This window comes from Bactrocera dorsalis, chromosome 5, assembly GCF_023373825.1.
Source record: "Bactrocera dorsalis isolate Fly_Bdor chromosome 5, ASM2337382v1, whole genome shotgun sequence".
In the NCBI taxonomy this organism is placed as follows: Eukaryota; Metazoa; Arthropoda; class Insecta; order Diptera; family Tephritidae; genus Bactrocera; species Bactrocera dorsalis.
In genome coordinates this window covers 24,088,810-24,101,606 of record NC_064307.1, presented here as the reverse complement: position 1 = coordinate 24,101,606, position 12,797 = coordinate 24,088,810, and the positions used below count along the sequence as shown (strand labels likewise).

Below are 12,797 nucleotides of genomic sequence, written 5' to 3'. Positions count from 1 at the left end.
CTAACCAAGATGCATACAAAGCACTTTGTTGGCCACCAACATATTTATACTATATGTACATAATATAAGCATATAAACATAAGGTGTATATAAAAATAAAAAAATCTAGCAACTAAAAAGGATCTGCAAGAGTAACATTAGATTCTTAGCAAACTCTCAGTAAAAGCGGCTAAGATCAAAGAACGAATCTAATCACAAATACATACATACATAAAATGTATTGACAAATACCAAAACATCTAACAAAGCAAAACACTTGTGACAGACAGCGGCCGCTGTCGCACTGAAAGCGCCAACTAATTCCAACCGCAAACTTAATTAGTGTCATATTACTGTGGCATGAACAGTTCTCGTTTTGAAATTCCTCTATACTCGTATTCTCGCTAAGCCCACAGCGATAGTAATTCAGTGAAACATATTGCAACCCTACACAGCTTGAATTGTTTGCATATAAAGGGTGTATTTTTTTATGACGACACATTCAAAGACTTAAAATTTAGACTTTATTTTTCATATATATTTTTTTTATAAGGCTTTTTGGAATTTATTTTGCTTGTTTATTTTTAGTACACGCCTACAATGGCCATGGAAAAATTAAGTATTTGTGTTACTACTTTTTGCTCATCTCGGTACTTATAGCTGCGGTTTCAGGACAAATTATGGTCTGTGAAATGTGAAAGTGAATACACTGATATCTAAATGAAGAGCGTATAAGTAATAATGATGTCTCAATATCAGTTCAATCGAACTTATTATTCGTCAAATAAATCCAAATCAAAGATCTCTCATTGCCCATTAAATGAAATTAGAACTCGTAGCCTAACTCTATTAGTGACGGCAAAGATGTCGCACCCTGTATGTTAAACACTCATTAAAAACATCGATATCAATATCAATATTTATATACTTTACTTTTCACTTTACGCGGCATTTTCTTATGTGCTTGCCAAAAACTATAACACTATGCTGCGCTATGTTTTGTAGCTACAGTCGGCCAACTGTCAGGATATGGTCCGCCAGTGCTAAGAGTAATTTTTTTGTTCCATACAAGCTAATTCGGCATAAAGCAAACAAATTAGTAGCTGTCACCCATTTGAAGCGACTGCTTAATTTATTGCCCTAACGCAAATTATTCGAAGTGAAAGACAAAAGACTTAAGACACAAACTTAACCAATCAATTTGCACACTCGCGACAATGTAGCAGATATTGCATCTCTTATATGTATATTTATTATGAGCAAAATATTGGCAGTAATACACAGAACAACGCCTTTATATGTTGCTTTTGGATATATTAATATGCTACATATATCAGGGTGGTCCACTCAATACTGTTCACCATGCGATGGCGAATATATCGCAAGAATACTTTACTAGCGCATAATACATAAGTATTTTGATCGCTTCTGGAAGCGGTTCTGTCTGCAAATTTAAGAAAAATATAAGGAATCAGTATGCATACTCTCGTTTTTGGAAAAGAAATCGCTTAATAAAACAAAAAGTATTTGGGTTAACGACTTTCAACGTGAAGAGAGACTCCCAAACTGCCCAGAAACAGGTACCGCGGTCGAATTAGGTTACCAACTTACCATATTAAGAAGCATGTGACTTCTTTTTGTTTTCAAACCTATCGGGCTCAATTAGCACTGATGTGCCATTTTGATACACTGCTCGTAGAACCTCCTGTATCTGCTGTTACGTTCCATCTTCTCTCTCAAACCATTTTGAGGTTTCGATGAAACTACTTATGTCCGATATGCTTTTGATGGAAATCCATTCAAGGTTTGGTGCTTGGTGGATTCCGAGTGTTTTATGTCGGATCTGTGCCAGAGCTGGGCATTCGCAGAGAAAGTGGAAGATTGTTTCCTTGTTCCCTGCTACTCCGCAGCCACGGCAGATGTCGTTGTAGGGCATACCCATTTTGGACGCATGTTCCCCAAATGGCCAGTGCCCTGTTGTGGTAGCTGTTATTCTGTATATACTTTTCCTTGACCTATTTAATAGGTCGTTGGTTCTTTTCCTGTCGTATGTTGGCCATAATTGTTTAGCTATGACGCATTTTGTAGTGTTTTTCCACCTGTTGTTAGCAATTTGTTGAAATTGTCTATTGATCTCTCCTTTGATCGATCCTAGCGGGCTCGGTATGAGCTCCGAAAATTTTCGTTACCGAAAATGTTCCTGTGGCCGGGAACCCAGATCAAGTTTAGCTGGAGCTTGTCTTTTATTGAGCTTAGCGCTCTCTTGCAGTTGTGAACTATACTGGAATTTGTCATGGGTGAAGACAATGCCAGGAGGGCCGCCTGGCTATCCGTAAATATAGTTGCTTTATGTATATTCCCGTGGTTTTCTAATAGAACTTCGCAGGCTTTTTCTATGCCTAGTACTTCTGCTTGGAAGATGCTAGCCGAGTTCGGTAGACGTATAGAGAGAGATATGCCCAGATCAGCGGAGAATACCCCCGTGCCCACTCCGCAGTCCATTTTGGACCCGTCGGTATAGACTGAGGTGGTACCCTCCTCTGCAATTGAACCTCTTCTCCATTCTCGCCTAGATGGTATCCTCACCTGGAAGTGCCTATTGAAATCCAGCTTTGGGAGAATGTGACTTTTTTTTGTTTTCAAACTTGAAAAAGTTGTATAATACTTTTTTAACCTTAATTTCTAATTAAGTTTTTAATGCTTGGACCAGCCTTCCCTTTTAATTTTGGGAAAGTATTTACGAGTATAAGTACTACATAAAATAGAAATCGATATACCTTTCAAATTTTTTAGAATCATATACATCCGCCCCAAAAACTCGCTTCGATATATGTATAACCAAGCAATTATCGACAATGGAATAAGTACTCAGAAAATATATGTCAAATGGACCAGGTTCGTGAATTCGGATTCTATCACCGCTAAGTTCGAAATTGTATGACAAGTTGACTTGGTGCACGACTAAACTGTGAAGATGATAACTTTTTAAAGGGAGTTCGAGTTCTGTGGAAAGCTTCATGCAATTAACGGAGTTTTCAAAAGCGATGCTACAAAAATAGACCGATATTGACAGCAAACGACGCCAGAGCGCTGCATCCAATTTATGGTCGTCATAAACGTCCTGTCCTGTCCTGATCTATTGCTAGGTCAAAGACTTTTCAGCCCATTAGTCTTTAAAAAAAATTCGTAATAATCAAGTTCTAATACATAAAATTTAATTCCAAAAATATATGCATACATACTACATATATGTATGTCCACAATACTTTCAGGTAGATTTAACGTAAAAAATTCAATGTCTGTGTCAGCTGGTCGCGCATGCGCTTTAGCACGTGCTATATGAAAAGAAATCTGCCATTTTTTTTTAAATGTTTCAATTTTTTTTCGACGCATTTGACCCGTTAACTCAACCGGCCGTTGTCCTGATCGGACCCATATGTCATTTCGTCTGGCATGCGTTAACCAAGCGGAAACTGTAAAACGGTAGCAATCGAATGAAATACGCTCGACTGCGCACAGATCGATGATGTACCTGTGGTCGTAGGTATATACCCATATATGCGCAGACAAATATTTTTATAAGTACGTATGTATGTATTAACCGAAGCAGGCATCCAGTGCAAAATTTGATACATTCGAAAAAAGTTGCAAAACTTATTTACTGTTGGCACGACATGAGGTCTAAAATCAGTTAAATAAAGCTAAGCGATTGCGCTTATGGGGGGCGCTTCCATTTTTCGTGTATTAAGTTTCATCGCCAACCAGAGCTTTAAGGCTCCAAAAAAGTTGGCTTTTTAAATTTTCCAGTTGACTTGGCGCAATTTTCTTTTGAATACACTTAATCACATGTGGTTTTTGCTACTTAAGGCGCATGCGCTTATATACATACATACTAACAGGCATTTCAAGTTTATGTAAATATGTATGCATACTGTACATTTAAATACGGTACTTGTGTATCAGATTCTTGTAATCAAAACTTAATGGCGATAAAGGACAAGTTGGCATGGACCACATGGTAATATGACGCCATGGCGCTGGTGTGGCGACCTCAATCACTTAACAACCAGCAATTCCTAGCATCGGTCAGTCGCAACTGCTTTATTCTTTTATTTAATTTTCAAAAATTAATAAGAGTTTAAACATTTTGTTGCCAATAACAGCAATTTTAGCTTTACTGCTCGAGTTGCGTTAACAGTGGAAGCTTTTGTATATGTATTTTTCATATGACCACGATCTGAACTCAAACTCGCGACCACGCAAAGACATGGCACATGACAGTAATAAAGACAGTCTAAATTTGAAAACATTATCATTTACTATTTATGACAAAAATCAAAATAAAAGATTTCATAGGTCTACTAGAAAGAAATGTATTATTTTTATATTAAATTTAAAGTTTTGTTTACCTGCTTCGAAAAATTTACCATATTTATAATGATTGAAGTCAATATGCACCGTTTTATTCGATAACTTGTTGGGCATTTTAGAGATAATTTCATAAAGCCACTCCGTTAGGACACATCGTTCCTATTGGCAAAAAAATGGAATATACTTGTCATGGGGCGCAGGCGAAATCACTTGACGCCAGCTCCGAACAATAAGAAGGAGGCAGAAGGACATCCCAAGCCAGCTCGTCAACCAGAGAATCGGAATGAAAGCAATTTTACATATACAAATACTCTATATAACTAATACGCTGGAGGTCATATTCGGCATAAGGTTCGTTAGAAAAACGAGAATCATTATATGTATGTACATATGTAATATATGCGATTTGGTGTAGTATCGACCCGATTTTATTCATTAACTAATTGTATTATCATGCAACATACTAAATAATATTCCTTAGGTTTCATTAAGGTACCTTACATACAATCACCAATCATTACTATTGTTGGGAAAGGATTCTGTCTGAATTTCAATTGCATATCTCACACATTGAATGATATTTACGCTCAAAAGTCAACTATAGATACCGGGGTCCACATATTCGGTACCGATGGTCTTGCGCAGTTTTGGTTGGATTTGGTCAAAAGGTTGCATACTTTAAGTGAATTATTACTGCAAAATTTTATTCCTTTATATTAATTACTTCTCGATTTGTATACTATAATGTAAAAGAATCAAATGGAGTTCAAATTGTCTTATATGGAAAGTAGGTGCAGTTATGGGGAAGCGAGACGCATTTGTAGGCAGAAAAAGAAAGAGGCCGAAATGCGTGAGTACGAAGAGCTTGATAAGCTGGCCGACAGGAGTAATGCTCGAAAATTCTACGAAAAGATGCGGCGGCTTACAGAAGATTTTAAGACCGGAGCATACTCTTGTAGAACCCCCCAAGGCGATCTAGCCACCGATGCCCAGAGCATACTTAAATTATGGAGGGAACACTTCTCCAGCCTGCTGAATGGCAGTGAACGCACAACACCAGGAGAAGGCGAACCCGATACCCCAATCGATGACGATGGAGCAGACGTTCCATTGCCCGACCATGAAGAAGTTCGAATAGCAATTGCCCGCCTGAAAAACAACAAAGCGGCAGGGGCCGATGGATTGCCGGCCGAGCTATTCAAACACGGCGGCGAAGAGCTGAAAAGGTGCATGCATCAGCTTCTTTGCAAAATATGGTCGGACGAAAGTATGCCCAACGATTGGAATTTAAGTGTGCTATGCCCAATCCATAAAAAAGGAGACCCCACAATCTGCGCCAACTACCGTGGGATAAGCCTCCTCAACATCGCGTACAAGGTTCTATCGAGCGTATTGTGTGAAAGATTAAAGCCCACCGTCAACAAACTGATTGGACCTTATCAGTGTGGCTTTAGACCTGGTAAATCAACAACTGACCAGATATTCACAATGCGCCAAATCTTGGAAAAGACCCGTGAAAGGAGAATCGACACACACCACCTATTCGTCGATTTCAAAGCTGCTTTCGACAGCACGAAAAGGAGCTGCCTTTATGCCGCGATGTCTGAATTTGGTATTCTCGCAAAACTAATACAGCTGTGTAAATTGACGTTGAGCAACACGAAAAGCTCCGTCAGGATCGGGAAGGACCTCTCCGAGCCGTTCGATACCAAACGAGGTTTCAGACAAGGCGACTCCCTATCGTGCGACTTCTTCAATCTGCTGCTGGAGAAAATTATTCGAGCTGCAGAACTTAATCGAGCAGGTACAATCTTTTATAAGAGTGTACAGCTGCTGGCGTATGCTGATGATATTGATATCATCGGCCACAACACCCGCGCCGTTAGTTCTGCTTTCTCCAGACTGAACAAGGAAGCAACGCAAATGGGTCTGGCAGTGAACGAGGGCAAGACGAAATATCTCCTGTCATCAAACAAACAGTCGTCGCACTCGCGACTTGGCTCTCACGTCACTGTTGACAGTCATAACTTTGAAGTTGTAGATAATTTCGTCTATTTAGGAACCAGCATTAACACCACCAACAATGTCAGCCTGGAAATCCAACGCAGGATTACTCTTGCCAACAGGTGCTACTTCGGACAATTAAAAAGTAAAGTCCTCTCTCGACGAACAAAAGCCAAACTCTATAAGTCTCTCATAATTCCCGTCCTGCTATATGGTGCAGAGGCTTGGACGACGACAACAACCGATGAGTCGACGTTGCGAGTTTTCGAGAGAAAAGTTCTGCGAACGATTTATGGTCCTTTGCGCGTTACCCACGGCGAATATCGCATTCGATGGAACGATGAGCTGTACGAGATATACGACGACATTGACATAGTTCAGCGAATTAAAAGACAGCGGCTACGCTGGCTAGGTCATGTTGTCCGGATGGACGAAAACACTCCAGCTCTGAAAGTATTAGACGCAGTACCCGCCGCGGGAAGCAGAGGAAGAGGAAGACCTCCACTCCGTTGGAAGGACCAAGTGGAGAAGGACCTGGCCTTTTTCACAGTATCGGTAGAAAGGTAAAGAAAATTTGTCGTATGCAAATTTGGGTGACATAGTTTTTTTAGTTCGGAAGTTATGTACATTAAACTATCCAAATCCTAACTTACGGCTTAGGTAGTTATGACACCTTATGCGGTCTCGATAGATGACCTTTTGTGGGTGTGATAGTGGTCCAACTACGCCCATCTACAATACCAAAGTTATCTTATGATGCCAAGGATCATGTCTACCAAGTTTCATGAAGGCATCTTAATTTTTATTTAAGTTACAGCTTCCGCGGACGAACTGACAGACAGACACCGGGATGTCCGCCTCGCATTCTAATATTTCTACATAAATAACCGTATATCTATGTCGATTAGTGTTAGATGATACATACAACCGTTAGGTGAATAAAACTATTACACTCTATAGCTATATGTTGCAGAAGTATAAAAACTAAATTTCAGTTAAAATCTCCAAAATTGAGACCAGATTTTACTGTTGACATCACTACCTCTATTTGAGTCATTGGAAGTGAAGTGTAAGGGAAAAAGTTAGTTAGTGCTCTTAAAATATTATTTTTATTTTGTTTTTTTTAGAAAGTGCAGCCGATACGAGCAATAACCAGTTAACTTTTCCTTTCAATGAGGGATGAACAAGACGAAAGTGTTACGGCGATCACTATTTTACGCATATTCTTATAAATAAGTACATAAGTATATGTGTTAGGGTGGTGAACTTCTTGAAAGAGAAATGGTTTTTAACTTTTTAATATATTCGGTGGTGTCAATAGATCACAATTGTATGTACATATGTTCAATATTTAAGAAAACTATTGTGTACTTAGTTTATATATACTCATACGCCAATTATTTGCGTAGTCTCTTGCAACGCTTTACCTTTCGACTTCGCTTGTGCTTAGCAAGTGCTGGTCAACAACTAACTCCTGTGCGACTGCGAGACTTTTCTATCCGAATTCAGAACGCAGAAGGTCCACAGAACTATTACTTGCTCTCACTAAAGTTCAGCTTATTACAATCGTAGGAATACCTAATGGACAAAGCCCAATATGCTAACTGTCAAAATTGTATAAAGTAAGGCGAGGTGAAAGCATCCAAACATTTTCTCCTCCATTATCCAGCTTTTGCTAGATAGTAGTTGAAGCAGCTCGTCAGCGATATCTACAGCGAACGTAGCGACATAGCCAGAGTGGATATCAGTCGCTTAAGCAAATGTTTTGTAGGTTCAAAGCGATTTGTCGATTTTTGAGAGTCTTTTCAATAAATATCTACTTAAGAGTATTTAGATACTATATGACAATGAACTGGCGTTCCCAGCTGTCTAAATGCGTTCCGTTATTGGATCAACCTTCTAACCTAACCTAATTTAACCAGACTGTAATTTTGAATTGAATTTTTTGTCGTCAACGTCACGAAAATGTCGATAAATTAAATGTACGAGTGATGCAAAGATCACTGACAGTTTGACCTACGTAACCTAAACTGAGCCAAAGTAATATTCTAAAGACTGCAATTACCGCTTTTCAGATAAGCCGAAGTCAAAAAAAGTCCACTGAATCCGCCGTCCGTATTTATGAGTTTTCCTAGTGAAAAAGAATCTTCGGATTGTAAATCGGTTTACTGAGGTTTGCTGAGCAAGAAACTATCGCGTTCTTCACAAAATCTACACTTCCTAAAGCTAAAAGTATTTCTGTCGGAGGTGGTGCACCCTAATACACATTCATATGAATAGATACATGTACTATATATGGGTGTATGGAGCAAATTAACGCGTTCAAACATTGAAGCGCGATGATGTTTTAATAAGATTTCGTGCAGCAAATGCAAATCAAGCCGTGGCTGCCGCTACCGTTACTTAAGTTGATAGAGTGTCAACAAAATGTATGCTTCCAAGTGACAGCATGCCGCATCCTTTGATAACTTGGCAATCGGTTGGCTTGGCTTGCATTGTGCTGTTGGACAACAGCACCGTAGACGGTTACAATAACAATTCAGCGAATTTTTATATCACGGCACCGATGGACCTGTCAAGATATGCAATTTGTTTTAGCATATCGTTATGGCCATCAAGCGCGGCACTTCATCACCTCGTTGGTGAACCAATCAATTAACCCCTGAACGTAAAAGCGTACATTAAATACATAACGGTGCTACATTCGGCAGCTCATAAATAAATCGATCGGCCGTGTGGCGTAGTTAATAATTATCACCTCATGAACGGCAACACTTGTGTCCTCATTGTCTACGAACCGGAGCCTTCGCCGCAGTTTTACCTGTTCCCTAACTCCACAAGGTCTCCTGTGAGCATTGCGCTAATTATGTTTTGTTTATATTAAATATTTTTGTTTTTGCTTTTACTTTTCCTTTTCCGCGTAATTGTTGTTTGGCCGTAATGGTGTGCCATTTAACACCTTGTTGATGCGGCACCCAATTACAAGGCGCGAGCAGTGTGTAGCTACCCTGTGAAGACCTCAAGAGCTTCTGCGATGACAATTTCACCTACAAATCATGTTTGCGTAAGCATCACACATACACACAGTAATGCTTACGTTATATATTTATTATATATGTATATCTGCACATTACTTGAGGCACTTGGCTGGATTTCTGTTTGCTCCTTTCGCTAGCTTCTTGACAGGAGGTTACTAATTCAAAGCAATTCCATATCAAATGTTTCGCCGACTCATGATACGCACCTATGATGCAACTACCGTATAGTACATTCTCGTAGACGATTTGTCAAAATTTCAGCTCAATTGGATTGCTTTGTGTGGAATAGGTGGTGTCCGTTTATTTTCGAAAAATGAAAAAGGTACAATATAAGTCTTGATTAAGAACTCTTACCAACAGTGTGCAAATGGATGAAATCGGATGATAACACCGCCCACTACCCATATAACAGTACTGTTAAAAATGACTAAATGCGCTATAAATCAATTACTAAATACGCCAGATGGCACGAGAGAGCCTCATACTCGACCGGTTTCAACCAAATTTGGTACATACAAGGTGCATTCCAAAGTAAACAGGTCTTAAAAAAAAAACAGAATAAATGGTTTTTTCGGCAAAATCAATTTATTTTATTCAAAATAGTGTCCTTCTGCTTCAATACAGACTTTTGCACGGTCCAAAAGCATGTCGAACGAGTGCTTTAGCTCGTTGGGCGGTATGGCCGCCAGTATGCCGGTGCAAGTCTTTTGAATGGCGTCTACGTCAGCATAACGCTTTCCTTTCATAAGCAAATGCGAAAAGGGAGAAGTCGCACGGTGCCATATTAGATGAATATGGCGAGTGGTTAATGGTTAATTAATTTTTGGACAAATAATCTTTCACTAGCGTCAAATAATCGTCCATCGAATGTTGGATTCTGAGCAATTTTTGATCGTCAGTCAATTTGTGCGGAACAAACCCTGCACACACCTCTCGTAAGCCCAAATGTTCGCTCAAAATGCGATAAGTCGATGTTTAATTCCATTTCCATGAATTTCAATGATGATATCGGCTGATTTTGATGAATTCACTCACAGTTTCGAAACAATTTCCGGATACCAATAACTTCACTTCACACACAGTCATAGGAACTTCAAGGTATATGTTGGCTTTTGTAACCCAACTTCCGTTGCTGCCGTTCATCGTCCGAGATTGCTTAGTAATTTAAACTTATTTTGCAACTAACTCCCCCGGATACTTATGTATGAATATATTTACGTATGTATGTACATATAGTGATATCGACATACTTGTAAATATTTCCAACTAATACGAGACTGGCATATTTTTGACCGAAGTTTGACAAGTAGCAGCTCGTTAAAAATTCCAATCAAATGTAAAAAGGACTGATTAGTTGAGCTTGCGGCCCAAATGAAATGAACGCAAGGACTAATCGAGCACATTTCCCTAATGATCTTTCCAAACCAATTTTCATAGTATACTTTTAGGCATGTCATAATTCAAGGGAGCGCACGAGAATCATTGTAAATATGTATGCTCTTTAAAATCTGTCGTAATAATGTGATTATTATCATATTAAGCTCTCCCCATTTCGCACCTCATCATAAGGTTACTAACATCTTAGCAGCTGTCTCCAATTGCTGTGCCTTCGGTCAGCTCTTAATTCACGGAAATTTGTTTTTGTACTGCGCTAGCATTTTATTTTTCTGACCTGTTGAACGACTTTCTTTTTTGGAAATTTTTTGTGTGACTTGTTGCTTTTCTCTTGGTGGCTGCATGAAATTTTCTAGCATCTCTGCTGTTACAAATACTTATTTGTTTATGTACAGATACACACTCACATGCACACTTGTTACGCTTGAAGACCTGTTTCCATACTAGAAATTTACTACTTGAATTTTTTTCTTTTTCTCATTTATTTACATATAAAATTATTTTAACTTGAAAATTTCATTTCGTTGCAATTAAAAGTGAGCATAGCCGCTTTTTAGCGAAACTTAACGCTTTGCTACTTTTAATATTTACAAAATTTATCTAATTTATTTTATTTTATTTATTTGAATAAAAAAGGAAATTTTGTATAAGCTTTACCATAAGGACTCAAAACACAATGCTAACCATCCAAAATAACAGAACATATAACATAACTAAAACCCTCTTCAAACCTGCTTCCGTTCAGACAGTATAGCTAACATTTGCAGACAAAGTCTATGAAAGATGTTGATCATTTTCTTATTATACCATAATATCAAAAATTGCATTATTTTCCGCTTATTTCACAGCATTCTGTCTATCCAATCAGATAAATTATTCAATTGATTATCTTTTGCAGAGCATTCGAAGAATTGTACGTTTTGGTTAATGTGTGAAAATTCAAAGTCCTTGCCTTCTTTACCCAAAAATACTGGTTTTGACATGTTATCCTCTCCTACCGACTGCAATTTACGACCACGTGTTACCCGTACAATGTTCCTGGCGTAAGAAATGATTTTAATTAGTAATCATTAAGATTTTTACTTGAATTGCTTAATTTACATTTCTTTTTCCAATATACTTTTGATTACTTGAGCGCCCTTTGCTGTGCTCAGATCTTGTTTATTGCAAAGTACTAAGAAGGGACAAGACTGTATGGCAGGATCGGCAAGTACGCTGTATAAAGCACTATTATGTCAACGAGATTAATTAGATAAATTTTGTCAAAAAGTTTTATTTTACTCAATGTATACTTACTCCGCCACGTCGCGGACATCTTTTTGTACTGTTACAGAATCCACTACAAATATTAAGCCCTTAGCTGTACGTTTATATTGATCAAAACACTTATCCCTCACTCTATAATGTCCAGGTATATCTACAAGACGGCCAGACATACGCCCGGAACGGTATTCGCCCACGTTTTCTGTGATGGAAGTGAAAGTATCTGGGAATTTTTTGTGCATCATTTGCATAAATATAGCACTCTTCCCAGATTCACTCAAACCGGTCAAAATGAAATCTCGTCGGCCAAACGATCTTCTGCGCAACAATAGTATTATTGCTATAAAGATATTTAAGAAGTATTTTACATTTACCGTGAAAATATACATATATATAAGAGCACTAACCCATTACAATGAATCCCAGCACCGCAGCAACGAGTACAGTAGTCATATTCAACTCTGATACTTTGGATGTTGTATTCTCTTGTGCACTTTCTGGTATTGTATCCATTTTGTATAAATTATTAATAAATGAAAAGTTTTTAATTTAAAAAAAATTAGTTGTGGCGCTTTGAAAAGTCGAAGTCACTTTGGTTAATATAAAATTCCAAACAAAAGTCACGTCAATGAGTTGACAGCGCACAGTCGACACGCATACACTAGGGTAGTAATTTTGTTGTTGAAATTAAAGTATCGATAAATATACTAAGTGGTAGGCATCTACTTATCAAATCAGACTAATTAT

General features: G+C 38.3%; 1 protein-coding gene across 1 annotated transcript; it reads right to left on the bottom strand.

The window, feature by feature from the left end:
- Nucleotides 1-11,284: 11,284 nt before the first annotated feature.
- LOC105223945 (signal recognition particle receptor subunit beta) lies at nucleotides 11,285-12,685 on the bottom strand. The gene is made up of 4 exons (XM_011201854.4): nucleotides 12,458-12,685; nucleotides 12,084-12,390; nucleotides 11,889-12,014; nucleotides 11,285-11,825 (listed from the first exon to the last, which is right to left on the bottom strand). Exons 1-4 carry the CDS (start codon nucleotides 12,561-12,563, stop codon nucleotides 11,630-11,632), a joined length of 735 nt encoding a protein of 244 aa, XP_011200156.1. The 5' UTR covers nucleotides 12,564-12,685; the 3' UTR covers nucleotides 11,285-11,629.
- Between the last annotated feature and the right edge of the window lie 112 nt (nucleotides 12,686-12,797).